At 42.6% G+C, this 17,758-nt stretch overlaps 1 protein-coding gene across 1 annotated transcript in view; it reads right to left on the bottom strand.

The window, feature by feature from the left end:
- The window catches only part of mctp1a (multiple C2 domains, transmembrane 1a), a 289,927-nt gene that overhangs the window by 174,131 nt on the left and 98,038 nt on the right, over positions 1 to 17,758 (bottom strand). Inside the window, exon 2 of the mRNA XM_084054050.1 lies at positions 7,607 to 7,730. Within this exon, the coding sequence (XP_083910176.1) occupies positions 7,607 to 7,730 (124 nt within the window). The remainder of the gene's footprint in view (positions 1 to 7,606; positions 7,731 to 17,758) is intronic.

The raw sequence follows: 17,758 nt of genomic DNA on the forward strand, positions 1-17,758 counted from the left end.
TTTGAGACACACATACGGGTATTTCGGGGCGTGGCCAAATCCGCCATTACTTTTTTTCGGGTGAAACAACACAGCTTTCACCATTGGAATTGCACTACGGAACGTACACGTTGTTACATTGTATGTGTTTATTTCGTCATAGCGCAACATATGCTGAAGTATTATAGTGCAGGTCATTGCACCAACCACTGATCTTGTGAAACACAAGCCAATGTAGCTCGCGATGGCCGCATTGTGAGCTTAGATCTGCTATTTTCAAAATAGTTTTAAACATTTTATACATTTGAAAACTTGTGCAACAGGACATTTTGCATAATGAATACTTGTACTTTTGATACTTTAAGTAGGCCTAAATTGTAATGCCAAATACATGTACCTTTGTACTTATACATACTACATATAAAGTCCGGAATGTTTAATTCCGGACTTTGACTTGAAACAGAGTATTTCTACATTGCAGTATTGATACTTTTACTTAAGCAAAAAAAAATGTGAGTACTTTTTCCACCACAGAGTAATAACATTCCTGTAGCTCGGATCTTTGTTGCTGTTGTTTAACCAGTCGAAATATGCAGCTTCGTCACCGATAAGCTTTGAATACATGCCCTCGCAGACCGTTGAGCCCGTGGTGGTCTCCATTACTCCGTTACTACTGTATGTAGATTAATTTAGAACACTAAACTTGTTGCATCTGCTGCAGCACAAACGTCCTGCTGTCTGTGATCACTCACTCACTGGTCACTTTGCTTACTGCCCAAACTTTTATTTACTATACCGCCCCGCCCCCCTCAAAAAAAAAAGTGACCTCGAAATTTACGGTAACCCCACAACATTACGGTAAAGGCATGCGCTGCGATTTCCTGGCGAGAGCGTGAGAGGGGGACTCTTCTAGCTCTATGAGAGGATGGACCCTGGGAGGGACCTAGCCCTGAAATATCATATATTCATATATTATATATAAAGACAGTCATGGATGAACTTCAACCTGGTGTTTTCACTTTGCCCCTTTTTGGTCCGTACATCTACATAAACGTTCAGATTTCAAATATAAAGTAATTACCCCATGGCCATGGATGTTACGGGCTCTCAGAAGTACCCGAATCTTCCGTATTGTTCAATAAAAAGCATTTTAATCCGATCGGTGGCCATTTTCTCCATATGCTTTCCACTACGCGGCCCTATCGGTTGGGAGGTGAACTGCACTCTGATACATTATAACTATGAGAAATTGGCCACCAATCGGATTAAAATGCTTTTTAGTGAACAATACGGAAGATACAGTTACTTTTGAGGGCCCGAACAGAATTGTAACATCGGTGACCATGGGGTTAGCACTTTATATTTGAAATCTGACGTTTATGTAATGTACGGGCCAAAAGGGGAGAAAGTACAAACACCAGATTGAAGTTCATCCATGACGGTCGTGACAGACGACCGTTGTGTGATCCCATGGATCAGTCGGGTCCCTCCGACCCTACCCTTCACTGAGGAGGTCCATGGAAGTAGGACTTTGCATAACAAACAAAAGTTTCATCAGATTGTATAATATCAGCACATTATCTGAATCAATGTATGTGCACTAAAAATGTGTAAAACCTGCTGTGTCTCATCTGTTAAAATCATAACAGGCTGTCAGAAGTTCTGAGCTAAGTCAAACAGCAGTTAGTCTTTTTTTCTAGTACTGTAGTTCTTTGTTTTTTTGTTTTATTGCTATACGCTAATAACTTGCTAGTAGGCCTATATTGGCCATTATTAGTATCCATCCTTGACAGATTTCTCCCTTCTGTGTGGTGTGGTGTAAAGTAGGCTACGTAATTCAAGTACTGTATTAAGTACAATTTTGAGGTACTTGTGTAGGCAGAAGAATAGGACCTTTTATGGCTCCCTTCGTAGGCTTTTCCCAGAAATGGACTTCAGACCCTTGCTCTAGTAGCACTGAATGTTGCTACTCTTCGTGCATGAGTACTTTTACTCAATCTCCTGCTCTAGAGGCCTTCTAACTGTACAGTACATTGGGGCGCACCCCTGCATAGGTTTCTCTTCTACATACAGTAGGATCTCGCCAATAGGTTTTCTGCCACAACATGAGCAAAAAGGAGATGTTTACAGATTGAAGGCATTTTACCAGGCAGGCAGTCTTTTGTTTAGTCTGCTTAGCAATCCCGTTTAGATGCCAATATCTGTGAATACTGATGAGTTGGCTGATGTAATGGAGCATCCCATTTAACCCATTAGAACTGGGAAAGCATCTGTGTCGTTTTAGATTTTAACCACTTTAACCATTATTTTATACTTTGGCTATTCAAAAATAGCAGATATACAAGGTTGTAGATTTGCATTTTTTTTTTTAATCGCAAAAATGTGTGCAAATCTATGAATACCGGTATATATATTTTGAAAGCCATTTTTTTGTTACACAAATCCGGCAACGCATCTTTATGTCATTTTTAGATTTCTTTGGCTATTCAAAAATAGCAGATATACAAGCTCCATAGCGCGGCACCGAGTGCCGCGCTATGAGCTTGTAGATCTGCTATTTTATGGAAAAAAATGGATTTGTGCAAAGCTTTGAATATATATATTTTTTAAAGCAAACATTTTTAACTCAAATCTTTGCTTCTGGAGGGTCACTGGAACAAAATATTTTGAGACGGGGGTCGGCAGCCAAATACATTATAATTTCGGGGGTCCTTGACATGAAAAGGCTTGAGCACCACTGACATAGCAACATACGTTTTTCAGAAAACTGTTAAGGATTTAGAAGACATTCATAGAATCAGGCCTCAGGTCTTAATGGTTTAAAAGCAATAACTTCCAGAGACGTCCGACAGTGGCATAACAACTCCAGACACAGCGGAAAAGAGGATCTCATCAGACAGAAAGCCAAATTCTATATAGATTTTTTATCAAGCCCAAAATCAGAGAGCTCTCTACTCTACAGGAGATGATACAAAGTGCAGTGTAGACTGTCGTGGCGCCCGGATGCCAGTCAATAGCATTCTGGGAATGGAGGAATAAAGACATTTCTGGTCAGAGATGCACAAAATACTGTAAGGCAGGAGGGGGTCTTCAACGTTTTTTCTGGCCAAGGACACCTTAGCAGAGAGAGAGAGATGAAGCAGGGCACTACATATTGTATAAAACGGTGTTGCAGATCAAACTTTTTCATAGATTTCATAGATAGTTGGATTCATGCTAATTTGTATTTTTAGACAGTTGATACTTTCAAAACCTCTATGTTTTAGTCAACTTGACCGTTGCCTCTGTGCTCTTTTCCCCTCTACACCAAGTCCAAAAATAGCCGATCTACAAGCTCACAACGCCTCGCAGTGCGAGGCTATAATGTTCCCTATCGCACAAAGATTTGGCGGACCCCCTGTAGGAACTCTGAGGACCCCCTAGGGGTCAGGGACCACCTGTTGAAGACCCCTGCTGTAAGCTATATTTAATATGAACACTCGGGTATTTGATTTAAGTGTAATGAAACACTTATTTACAATGTGGTCCTGAAAAATAAATAAATCCTCCAATAACTTATACTGTATACTTGCACCAATAAATTACATGGCACGCGTTTTTCCCATAGAGATTTCCTGATTGATTCTGTGTAATAAAACATTTGTATATTTAATTATATTATTATACTATATGTAATAAATACCCTTTTTTTGCGGTTTTCAAATTGTTTTTGACATAGAATGAAAAAATGATGTTTTATGGTCATGATTCACCAAGAGCCTGGATGGCTTGGTTCCAGAAACTTTATATGTCCATAATCATCTTTTTACGTTTTGTCGTTTATGAATGCCCTGTTTTATGTGGGATGAATATTTCTACCACATCCTGCGTTATATCAATGATAAACATACAACAACATCAATTTGCTGCTCTGAGGGCAGTTTATCAATGCTGGTCTCAGGGCAGCTTATAGCCTTAATACAGGTATATATATGTATGCAACAATGTTAATTTGCTGCTCTCAGGGCAGTTCCTCAATGCTGGTCTCAGAGCAGCTTATAGCCTTCTGAACGCACCTCAAGAGAATAGTTCTGACTCAATGTGGTGTGACTGTCCTTGTGGTTTACGTGTCCATCATTCACAGAGGACAGTGATGTGTACTGACGGGTGGCGTGAATAAACACATCAGCAAATCTCCCTGCACGCACTCGCACTCGCACTCGCACTCGCACTCGCACTCACACACACACACACACACACACACACACATCAAAGATGCAAGATACGTGACCTTACATAGCCTCTGTTAGTCAGCACTGTAAAAAGCACTGTCCACCCAGCAAACTGACACATTATGTCACTCACTCACTGACTGACTCACTCACTCACTCACTCACTCACTGACTGACTCACTCACTCACTCACTCACTCACTCACTCGGGCGCCATTCAGGCCACAACCCCCAAAGAATAATCATATTTGAACTGAATTGTAGGCATTACATTTAGTTTGACTCAAAATATGGACTTCAAAATATGGTCAATTTGGTATAAAAATGGTAATTAAATTGTAACTTTAGCAATGTGCAGATACCCTGTATACACTTATACTGTATGTTTGTTTGTTTACTGTTGGGTGAGAAAACAATTTTGCACATTAAGCTAATCATCTGGGGACCCCTAAATAATTATTGGGGGACCGCCCCTGGGGATCCCGACCCCCAGTTTGGGAACCCTAGTGTTCACATTTAACCTGAAATTCAGTTGCCCTGAACACTTTTTCGTAGATAAATCTGATTTCAGATCAGTGCATCTCGATCCATGCCCAATGCCCATGTGACACAATCATGTTCTATAGATATGCGATTTCTTGTGTGCACCCATACATTTATTAACCACTTTCAACCTACTGTATCATCTCTAATATGTTTGCATAGACCGCACACAGTTGAAGCACACGGACTCTATGCCTGTTGCATGTAATGTGCTGCATAAACACACTTGACTTGGATCTTGTGTAACAGTGCATACAGACAATGAACTCAATGAATCAAATTATAGGGGGGAAAAAAAGAGAACAATCTAGCCTTACATCACCTCTCTGGAATTTTATATTCCACTGGTGTTCCTGAAAAGACTTGAAGCCGGAAATTGTGCTTCAGAGAGAGAGAGAGAGAGAGAGAGAGAGAAGGGGGGAGGGGGGGAACCCTGAGAAGCATACTGTAAGTGATCTATATTATTCATGTAGGGGGCTTTTAGTGGAGAGAGCTGTGGGCTGAGTTGTTTCCCCCTGGTCTACCGGTGATGGTCTGTGCCTTGAGAGGAAAACACACTCTAGGGGCAGGGGTCTTCAACAGGGCGTCCGGGACCCCTAGGGTGTCAGCCAAATCTTTGTGTGATTTTTTTTTTACATTAACCTCTCAACCCAAGCATCCCTATTCTGGGGGTAACATTAGCCGAAAATAGCAGATCTACAAGCTCACATCGCCTCGCAGCGCGAGGCGTTGTGAGCTTGTAGATCTGCTATTTTCGGCAGAGGTTTGGAGGGGAAAAAAGAGCAGACCAAGTACAGAGGCAACCGTCAAGTTTACAAAGTATGGAACATTAATCCACCAAATTCATAAAAATGTAATGTGTAAACAACAAAAACAAAACGTTAATTTACACAACACTGATGATAGCGCTGTCAACAAGTCTGTGAAGCTGTCTATGAAATCTATGAACATTTTTATACAATATGTAGTGGGTATCTCGCTGTTTGCTTGTCCATAAATGTTTAGACAGACTACTGTTTACCTGGTAGGCTATCCTAGTTACTTTCCAGCACTTCATTGTTTTCTCCGCTCTCTATTTTCCAGATCATTTACCCTGTTGTGTTGTTGACTATAGGTTTATGTCGGGTGAGTCATCAATACCAAGTGATGACGCTCGAAAGTCTTTTCTCGCTCAAGTGCACAGACCTAATGCGCCCCATTATTCTTTTGTTGTTCTGTCTGAGCCAGAGAAGGTGCTTGAAGAGCACCGACCATGACCACATACTGTAGGATGAGACACAAGATAAAAGAGGAGAGAGAGGTGTGAGAGAAAGAGAAGATGTGAGAGAGGAGACGAGAGAAAGTGTGTGTGTGTGTGTGTGTGTGTGTGTGTGTGTGTGTGTGTGTGTGTGTGTGTGTGTGTGTGTGTGTGTGTGTGTGTGTGTGTGTGTGTGTGTGTGTGTGTGTGTGTGTGTGTGTGTGTGTGTTCGTGTGTGTGTGTGTGTGTGTGTGTGTGTGTGTGTGTGTGTGTGTGTGTGTGTGTGTGTGTGTGTGTGTGTGCACGTGTGGGAGCGAGCGAGCCTGTAGGGTTATTAAAGACCTAAAAGCCGCCACAACAACCATGGACTGTTTCTGCAGCTACCACCATCAGAGGCAAGCGGTTCTGCGGTCTCAAAGCCCAGACAAGAAAGGCTGTTTTCCACCGTTTCTACACAATGGACACTAACAGCCTGTTGCAGTAGTCTTTTCGTGGTAGCGGTTATTCTTAGCTGTGTGGAAATGAGCCTAGTGCAAGGAGGGGACTGGAGCTGAACAAGAGCTGAACACTTCAGCTCACCTGACTACTACTGCTTGGATATAAAAAAAAAAAACACATGCACACACACAGATAAGAGAAACACACACACACACACACACACACACACACACACACACACACACACACACACACACACACACACACACACACACACACACACACACACACACACACACACACACACTCAGATGCAGCTATACATACACAATCAACTACAGTACATATACTGCACATTTATCAAGACAGGACCTACACATACAGTAAAAAGCACCATAGACGCACTACACATTATTGATATTATTTAAACACATCCCACAGCCAGCCAGCCAGCCAGCCAGACAGATAGATAGATAGGTAGAACCCATGAACACAGCACATACTGAAACAAAGGCACACAATCAACATTTTTGGGAGATCCGTTGATCTGACTGACTTTACACTCGGTGCCGCGCTATGAGCTATGAGCCCCCCCCCCCCTTTCCACTCTGTACATATAGTGTTTTATATTTGTGATGATATTGAATGTTCGGTGCTATTTTATATGTTGATGAATTGAATACCTATGGCCACAATGGAAACACGACGCAAGGACTTTTTGTTGGTGTTATCCTTTTAGACAAAGTGTTTGACTGTACTTTTGACTGTTTTTACATTTCTGTTCTAATAAAATATTCAATCAATCAATGACGCTGTGTTAACTACCTTTGCTGGGGGACCCCCTGGCCCTGGTATACCCCAGGGGGGCCCCAGACCAGTGTTGCCATATTCTGTGAGAGAAACAAGCAACCATGTCTAGGAAAACCAGCCCAAAAGAAGCAACTATGGGCCACACAAGCACTTTAACATATACATCAGCTATTTGAAAATAGCCGATCTACAAGCTCACAACGCGTCACATCGCGACGCGTTGTGAGCTTGTAGATCTGCTATTTTCAAATAAAATCTTGCAGGCAACTTATAATAAGCAGATCTGGCAACCCATGCCCCAGACCCCACTTTCAGAACCAATGCTCTACAACACAACCTTGAGAACCAAAGAGAGAAAGAACAGGATTCAGTGAGCTGCTCCTCCTTACCTGTTCGGTCTCTGATGGCCAGGTTGTTGCCTCTCTTCAGGGTGATGTCCAGCTGGTACATGGCTGGGCTGGCTGGATGAGGCGGGGGCTCCGCATTACTACTGGGCCCCACTATGTTGATGCCCTGCAGAAAGAGAGAGCAAGGTTCAAGGTTTCAACTTTATTTGTCAACGATACCAATTACACCAAGTACTGTAAAAAAAGGCACATGAAATTCATTGTGCGCTCAATCTGGGAACCCATCGCCAAACAAAAAGGAAAAACAGTGCCCTCTGCTGTTTTTACTCTTTCACTTGGCTCTGGGGGGAGCTAAATGGAGCACCCGTGCGCAAGGAAACTTCCGGTGGTGCGTTTATGTTCTCATTCCCACTAACAATATTTCTACACGGAACACTAACACCACTTCTCCCAGAGAACATGGATCGTTTTGGTTATGAGCCCACTTGTTTCTATGATGAAAGAGCAAGTTAAAATGTGAATATCTTTCCGTGGTTTTGTCTGCTCTGAGGACGCTATTGTTAAATGAGTTTCGGTTTGTTTTCAGTGGGAAGCTGAAAAAACTAAGTTGCTTAAATAAATAAACAATCTGTATAAAAAATCTAAACCACCTAAAAGACCAAAATGCATTGTCATAGGTCCATTACATAGTCTGGGACATGTAATGTTCAGTGTGTGTGTTCACAAGTCTGATGGCGGCCAAGAAGAAAGTGCTCCATAGTAGCACACATTTAGCCAGGGTAAATATTAGCAGGGTTGGGAAGTAACGGATTAACATGTAACACCGTTACACCACAATTTAAAATGGCGAAAAAAGGCAATCTACAAGCTATAATTATTAATAATAAAGAAATACTATATTTTGAATAGTGAAAAATCGAAAATACATAAAATCTCTAATCTGTGATTCTAAAGTGATTAATGTGACCCCTACAGTCAGTGAAGTCCAGGGCTGAATGTGACAAATATTGAGACCAATAGGCTATGACTTTGTACAAATATTGGTCATTTCCCAATACATCATTTTATGAAATAAATGGGTTATATTTCACAGATAGTTACACTATTCTTGTACTATTAAATCACTAAAATTAAATCATCCTTAAAGGCACATTTTGGACCAAGGGTTTCATACCTTTTCTATGATGGTATGATATCTTAGGATGAATGGTACAGCAGAAAAATGTCATAACTCCGTCCTGGGTCCGCCACAGCTTAAAACGTGCGCCAATAGGCCTTGCGTTAGATCGCGTATTTTAATAGCTTTTTTTTCGTTGAGAGAGAGAGATCTGACGTTCATAGTGACTATTCAAAAAAAAAAAAAAAGCGGATGTCTCGCCAGACGAGATTGATATCTCGAGATTTCAATCTTGTGTAGCGAGACTTCCGCTTTTTTCCTCTTTTTTTTTGGTTGCATAGTGCTCTGTCACTATGGACGTCAGATCTCACCAAAAACAAAAAAAAGAGAGACATTTTTCTACTGTACCATTCATCCTAAGATATCATAATATCATAGAAAAGGTAAGAAAGCCTTGGTCCAAAATTCCCCTTTAACCTTCAAGTTAAATTCATTATTTCCGTGAACTTAAAAATCATTGTTTTATTTGATGGCCTTCTTGCCCTGGCATTTGGCCTTTGTGCCCTCAAAGAATTGACAACACCAAAGGCCAAGTGGCCTTGCCTCTAAAATGATTTTGGCCCCCGATCTGAAACAATGTTGTGCCAGGACATATTTGGGCGTATCTGCATTGGGACAGCTTATAACATTATGGCTGAGTCATAGTCACATGAGCGTGATGACGTGGTCCGCACACACACACACACACACACACACACACACACACACACACACACACACACACACACACACACACACACACACACACACACACACACACACACACACACACACACACACACACACACAAAATATGTGTGGCCTATATATTGGGGAGTAACTTGCGTCATGATCATCAATGCAGGCCTGTTATAGCGCTCCTACAGTATATAATGTACCTCCATAAGCTGGGTTCAGTAAACTTCAGTTGTACAGTAAGCTAGTCGCCTCACAGTAGTCCTGCTAGCATCTTTATGCAGATATTCTTAGCCCCATGCATCTCAGAGTAAAATAGCTGGTGAGACATGACAGGCCAACTCATGCTAGGTTGTATAATGCTGAGCAGGGGCGTCACTACCGTCACGCAGACAACGCGGTTGCGTTGGGGCCCATGACGTTAGGGGCACATCCCCACCCAGGGAAAAAAAATAATAATTCAGTAGTGTTTGGTCGGTTACAAAACCGTCGTTTATGTACCCGAAATTCGTCACAAACCCGCGAAAAAAGTATCAGAAACCACTAATAACCACTAATAACCGCAAAAAAAAGTCTATGCGCACATGCACGTGCGCTGCATGCGCGTTCATGAGGGCCCGCTGTTACTGCCTCGCGTGGGGGCATACTGTTGCCTCGTTACGCGACTGATGCTGAGAAGGAAACCAATGGAGAAAGAGAGATAGAGGGAGAGAGAGAAGCACTTGAACCCCAGCATCCCTATTCTGTGGGGAACGTTCGCCAAAAGTAGCAGATCTACAACTTCAGAACATGTCACATGAGCTTGTAGATTTTTTCTGTTTTACTAAGAATAGTGGGTTTAAATGGATAGTTCACCCCAAAAAAGACTATCGTTTTTACATATTTTGGGCTATTCAAAAATAGCAGATAAACAAGCTCATGAGCTTGTAGACCTGCTATTTTTGAAAATATGTGCAAATATTTGAATAAATATATTTAGTTAAAGCAAACATTTGTAACTCAAATCTTTGCTACTGCGGATTCTACAAATGTCAGTTTTTAAAAAAAATCAGTGGGTCTCAAACCTTTTCATGTCAAAGACCCCTAAAATCATATGTACAGTATTTGGCTGCGGACCAGGGTTCCAGGGACACCCCAGAAGCAAAGATTTGAGTTAAAAATGTTCACTTAAAAATACATAATATTCAAAGACTTGCACACATTTTTTTTCATGAAATAGGAGATCTACAAGCTCATAGCGCGGCACTCTGTGTCGCGCTATGAGCTTGTAGATCTCCTATTTTTTAACCAAAGAAATCTAAAAATGACAAACAGATGAGTTCCCGGTCTTAATGGGTAAAGTGGTTAAAATAGCCCTGCCTACTGCTATAGTTCCATCAGCATGCAGGTCATACCATACATTAGCACTAACACGGGTACAGCACTGACCTCAGGCCTATACAGCAAAGCTCACGCTAAGCCACACACACATGACCTGCTTACAGTCAGCCCTCCAAGACCCCCATGTTCCCTGAGACGTTCTGATGGAACGCATGCATCCAGGGTTGTGGGGGGGATCTCCCTGCCTCTGCTTTGGATAACCACCATCTGCTTATTCTTCTATTATATTAGCCAGTGGGGATGTGTGTCTCTTTAGCCCTGCTTCTGGTTTCCTTTTAGGGAAAATGTTGACAGAATGTCTGATCCTGTACTGTGTGTTTCATAAATGAAGCATTCATTCATGCAGGACACAGAAGTCTTGCACGCCAAAGCTGTAACTAGCTGCCAGTCAGCTGATGTTGAACATCAGTTCACAAGCTTTTAATTTTACTTTACTTTACTTTTACTTGTAACAGAGTATTTCTACACTGCAGTATTGATACTTTTACTTCAGTAAAAGATGTGACTTTTTGTAACCAGCGGTATTGGTGACCAGGGGATGTAATGTAGTCGGTATAATGTGACAGAGTGGATGGCTGGAGAGAAGAAGAGTCTGTCAGCTAGCCAGGAGCTAGGCTAGATAATGAGGTGTCTTCACTCTGAATGAAGGACAATGAATATTGCAACAAAAAAAAAAGATTGCATTTGAGTTATGGAAATGCACACACAATGCAGTAACGTGTTAGAGAGAGAGAGAGAGAGAGAGAGAGAGAGAGAGAGAGAGAGAGAGAGAGAGAGAGAGAGAGACAGAGAACCCTCAGCACCTCTACTTTCCAGAGGTATGGGAGAAACTAAACCTTTCAGTTGCTCGTTAATTCAGCTTTGCACACAAGGTGGACCCTCCAGGAAAACGCGGGCTAAAGTCCTTGATTTAGTGACGAAATATGCGGGGGGGGTTGCAATTTTATGCAGTGAAATTGCGGGAAGTTGCGAAATATGCGGCAATATGCAGAATATTGAAATATGCGCATATTATGCGATGCGGCGCAGTGGTTCTCAACCCTTTTCATATCAAGGTCCATTATTTATTTCGGCATTTGAGCCACGAACCACCATTTGACTATCAGACCCACGACTTAGAATATTTTGTTGTCGTTGGATACGATTTTGTCCACAATTCCATGCTGTATTGATGTTGGCACCAATAGGAGAGACAACAGGCAAACGTTGATCAAAATAACAATTCTTTAATTAAGTAATGCAGATGGTAAACATGTTTAACAACCCTTACGGGTCCATTTGGTTTCATTTTACGCTCTCAAGAGTTAAAGGGGTATACCACTCATTTTGTTGTGTGGAAATAAGAACAAATCCCCCCCCCCCTTCTATGTTACCTAGAACTGGATAATTGATTGAGGTCATGTGATCAGTGACATACGCAGGGTGTACTTTTGGGGGCGGAGCCAAAAGTACAAAGGGGGGGGGGGACTTTTTATTCTTATTTCCACCCAACAGCTCTAAGGTGTATTAAAGACCTAGTTCAATGATGAAAATGAGTGGTATTCCCCTTTAAAGATCTAATAAGGGTCCATTTGGTTACCAACTCTCCATCATTTAGCTGGGGACCACCTGGAACCCCCTCAAGGACCACTGGTTGAGAACCACTGCATATATAGTACATATATATGGGAGATTTATTTTGTTGAATATAGAACTGATGAGAGTCATATTCTAATTAAAATGGAACATAACAAAACAGCAGCATCAGAGCTGCCCACCATGCTGTCTCACTGTAGAGAGCAGCCAACGTCACCGCCTCTCCCACACACACACACACACACACACACAACATTCACACTGGGGACGGGGGTGATATGTGACACCGGCTGTCTAATGTTTGTCAACATAACGCAGAGAAACGGGTGGAGACACGTGCAACGGAGAACAGCAATAAAGAACAGGCGTGAGCCAGACAAACAGCGAGAAGGAGAGAAAGAGAAACGGAGAGAACCAAAGGTACAGCGCAACCATCGAGATGATAAAAAGAACGTAATAACTTCGCACAAAATAAATACAGCATCCAATGATGTGTGGTCTTAATCAATTAAGCATCTGTGTAATTTTAGATTTCTTTGGCTATTCAAAAATAGCAGATATACAAGCTCATAGCGCGGCACACAGTGCGTCCCTATGAGCTTGTACATTTTGTGCAAATTTGTAAAACATTTTTAACTCCAATATTTGCTTCTGGGGGGTCCCTGGAAAAAAAATATTTTGAGATGGGGGTCTGCGGTCAAATACATGTAATTTTGGGGGTCCTTGACATGAAAAATTTGTAGCACCACTGATATAGCAACACTGTTAGGATTTAGAAAACATTTTTAGATATGTATTGGACCTCACAGGTCAATTTTACGCTCTTTTACGCTAATTTTACGCTCTCAAGAGTTCAAAAAAACGCTAAAAGTTAGAATTTGGGGATAAGAGGTCTGAGAGAGAGAGAGAGAGAGAGAGACGCGTGCGTGCGTGCGTGCGTGCGCGCGTGCGCGCGTGCGTGCAGCCCTGGCCACAGACAGTGAGGTAGAGGGGACACAGGGGTGACAGAGGATCAAGGCTTTGAGGTGACTTCCTATCTGTCAAAGTTGACACGACGCAGACACAGCAGCAGCAGCAGCAGCAGCTCCATGGCTGTCACAGCAGGTTAGGACACGGTCCTCACAGCATCACGCCCAGCATCCCGCCTACAGCAGGTTAGGACCGAGCCGCGTCATCGCAATAATCTATACCACTTGTGCATGATTGGCCAATACGCTTGTGCAAGGACGCACTGTGATTGGCCAGTAGCCACTTTGAGTGGCAGTTGGGGCAAACGCTCTGCTATTTTTGAGAACCACATACTGTTCTAAATCCTAAGATTTTTTCTGAAAAACGAATGTTGCTAAAATCTAAAATGACACAGATACTCTCCTGGTTTTCATGGGTTAAGGGCAAGTAAAATGCTTCATGGGGTGTGTAATTGATAGAAAATAAGAAATGTTTTGGGTGAACTACTCCTTTAAGCTCTATTTCATACTTTCACAAAAATAGTGAAAATAGTCGAACTACAAGCTCACAATGCATCCCATCGTGACATGTCGTTAACATAAAACGTTGAAATATGGTTTTCTGCTCAACAGCGACGACTTTATGCTTACGTAATTAGGTAGCATAATGTTACCCAATTAGTAATTACCTTACACCTGTCATTACATCCTAATTACCGGACATCTCTCATTACATGGCGCACTAGTAATTAGCAGACTCTTGGTCTCAGGGTCGGTTGGTTCTTGAGGTCCCTCCAGTCTGATATAGTGCATGGCATGCACCACTGTCGGCGCATTTTTGAAAAATGTTGCATACTGGTAGCAAATATCAGCCTATAAGACTGGTACACGTATATTGTTGAGTAAAGATTCATCACTGCTCATGTTAGGCAATACTGAGGTTATAGCCCAAAGTCAACACCTGAGAGGCTTAACATTTATAAGTTAAATGAAATCTGCCTTTGGTATTCATGTAGGCATTAGTCTCTGCTTTCAAATTATGGAATGGATTCCACCTGGGACCACATAGTCCATTTGTATAAGCAGCACTGATCTACATATAAACCCATCCATACATAATGTACTAAGTCAGAATCAATAAGAGGCGTTAAGCCTGAAGGCGAGAGCGATCAACTCTGTGAATCTCAGTCCTGTCACTCGTCACATCTCGTTCATTCATATTGATGAGCACTTAGTGCTGCTGCTCATCACAGGCTTTTGCAGTCCATGTGATGTTGTGTTCAACGCAACCTTCAGGAGTAGAGACCACACCCTCTGCTTATCACGGCCACTCCCCCGTTCTCAATCGCTTCCCTATCTACTACTAGGAAGGTTTTGAAAGGAAAAGACATGCAGTCCATCCGTTCTCTAGATCAGTGGTTCTCAAACTTTTTGAGATGTCAAGGACCCCCAAAATTATATGTATTAGGCCGCGGACCCCCATCTCAAATATTTTGTTCCAGGGACCCCCCAGAAGCAAAGATTTGAGTTACGATTGTTCGCTTTAAAATATATATATATTCAAAGGTTTACACAAATTTACAAGATTTTTGAATAGCCAAAGTGTAAAAGGTTAAACTTATTGTGACGCTATATTAACACATTTTGCTGGGGACCCCCTGGTACCCCCCCAAGGACCCCCCCTGGGGGTCCCCGGACCCCACTTTGAGAACCAATGCTCTAGATATACTGACATGATACTCATGGGTGGCAAACCTCAAACCGGAAGTTTGATGAAATACATTGCAGTGGATGGAGCCGGCTGGACCAGCTCATGAACAAACACAATTTCTGAACGATTTGCGACCTTTGTCATATAATCGGTTCAGGAATATAAAAGAAGACATGTAACAGGTTGTTTTTTAATCACTTGCTTTTCGATGTGCACAATAGATATTTTTATTGAGGCATCTAAACAGCGGCAGGTATCGTTTCTATCTCGGAGGTATCGCGAGATTTGGCTGCCAGACAGGAAATGGTGGACAGTCTCGCGATACTTTGGCAGTTCAGAAACATACTTTGTGCCCTTTAGATACCTCTATAAAATGATACAGTGTACATATCGAAAACCAACACAGCAATATATCTAGAGAACGGATGGACGGAACGTCCTTTCCTTTCAAAAGCTTCCTTGATCAACTATACCTACCTTCACTCATTAGCCACTCCCTCATTCACAATCACCCGTATCCACTACACCTGCCTCCACTCACCACAGCCAATCCTTATTGCAATCAATCACCACAGTATAAATGTTTGTTTGTTTGTTTGTTCTGCTTCACATCCTCCTCAACCTCCTCCTTTCTCCTCATTCTCGCTCTTCTTCCATCTGTCTATTCTTCTAGGAATTCAGGAGGGACAGTGACGGAGCAGAGACGACCGACCGCTCAGCGAGTACAGCAACGATGGCCGTCAGCTCCTGAGACTAACCCTACCCCCCCGTTCCTCATCCCGTTCCACATTCATCTCATTACGTTTCAATAAATTAATAAAACTAGACCATACCCGGTCGGCGCAGCGCATCCGTGGGGGGATATGCGCACATGATCTGGCAACCCGGGAGGAAGTTCGTCCCATAGCTGGGCAGCCCCAGCTATGGGATGACATTCTTTGACACAAAAGCGCTAATAAGAAGCTGAGATTTGATGAAATTGAAAATCGGGCTTCACAGTTGCGTTCAGATGGTAATGGTCAATGGCTGTGTGCAAAATCAGAGCAATTGGTCCAGCCAGTGAGGAGAACCGGGTATCTTCACTCACGTACCACTACAGAGGTTACTAGAATTATAGTAGGATTATAGTAGGATAGTAGGATTATAGTAGGATATAGGTGTGGTCTCTTACATGTAGTGAAATGCCATGCCAAGTCATGTGTGATAGGACTGACCAATCAGACATGATCATGTGGGGACTGGGACCCCCTGGGGGTCCTGACCCACATGTTGAGAACCACTGTACATCTTATACCATCCTCTCTGGCGTTCCCCACTCTTTCTGACATAACACATACTCTCTGTCTCTGTCTCTCTCTCTCTCTCTCTCTCTCTCTCTCTCTCTCTCTCTCTCTCTCTCTCTCTCTCTCTCTCTCTCTCTCTCTCTCTCTCTCTCTCTCTCTCTCTCTCTCTCTCTCTCTCTCTCTCTCTCTCTCTCTCTCTCTCTCTCTCTCTCTCCATCGCTCACCCTGACAACAGATGACAGCATCAGGCCATCAGGGCCACTGTCTGCAAATGAGCAACATCCCATAATGATGCATAATGATGAATGAGCTTTACTTCCTAGCAACCCAGCCTCGGAACACATTACGTGCGTCGTGCTATGCTTATTATCACCTATCCAACACAACGTTGTTTGGTGGGAAAGAAATGAATGATAAAAAAAGTATATGTATACATAAATATACACACACACACACACACATACTGTAATTCCCGCGCGGAATTACAGTCGCCCAGAGGCACCACAGCAGTTACACAAGTTACAGAGTAAGGAAAGTACTCTCGGATACAGAAATACAAATGTAGGAAATGACACCAGGTTACAGTGTCTTTTTTTAATGGTATTTTCTCTTTCTCTTTTTGCCAATTCCTTTTTTTTTAAAACATTTGGCATACAGACAGGGTGACAAATTAAAGGAGAGACCAGTCTCTGGAACTCTTCTGGGGGGTGATATGATCGAACCACCACCATTCTGAAGGAGCCGACCCAGGGCACAGCCAGGAAAGAAATGACAGTAGAGCTAACAACACTGCAGAGCTCAATAACCTGATGCTAGACAGGAGGCTGTGGAAGGCAGCGATTCAGGAGTCCCCAGTTGGTGTTGGCTAGACCATTGGTTCTCAAAGTGGGGTCCGGGGACCCCCAGGGGTACTTGAGGGGGTTCCAGGGGGTCCCCAGCCAAATTAATAGTTAGGAACCAAATTGATCCTTATGTGTCTGTAACTCTGAGTGTACAAATGGAACCAAATGGACCCTAACGGGTCCATTTGGTTCCATTTGTACACTCTCAAAGTTAAATGAACATTGATTTTACAATATGAATTGGGGCCCCAGAGATAGAAATGCCATAAAATAGGGGTCCGTAGCCTTATGCATGCCAAACTGGGGGTCCTTCAATTAAAATGGTTGAGAATTGACTGCTAGAGCTGTAAAAATCATCTCTTATGGGGGGGGGGGTCCGTGGCATTTCTTTTCAAATGGGGGTCCGCTGGCTAATAAGTGTCAATTTGGGGGTCCTTGACATGAAAAAGTTTGAGAACCACTGGGCTAGACTGCACTCTCGCATCGCGTCCGGAACACCATTCTAACAAAAGCCTCAAAATGATATCTGAGTAACACGTCGGTCAAAAATATGGTATAGGTATATATAGGTATATAGGTATTCAACTGGGTTGAGATCTCGTGA

The sequence above is a fragment of the Gymnoscopelus microlampas genome (assembly GCF_963454915.1).
Source record: "Gymnoscopelus microlampas genome assembly, chromosome: 4".
Taxonomy (NCBI): Eukaryota; Metazoa; Chordata; class Actinopteri; order Myctophiformes; family Myctophidae; genus Gymnoscopelus; species Gymnoscopelus microlampas.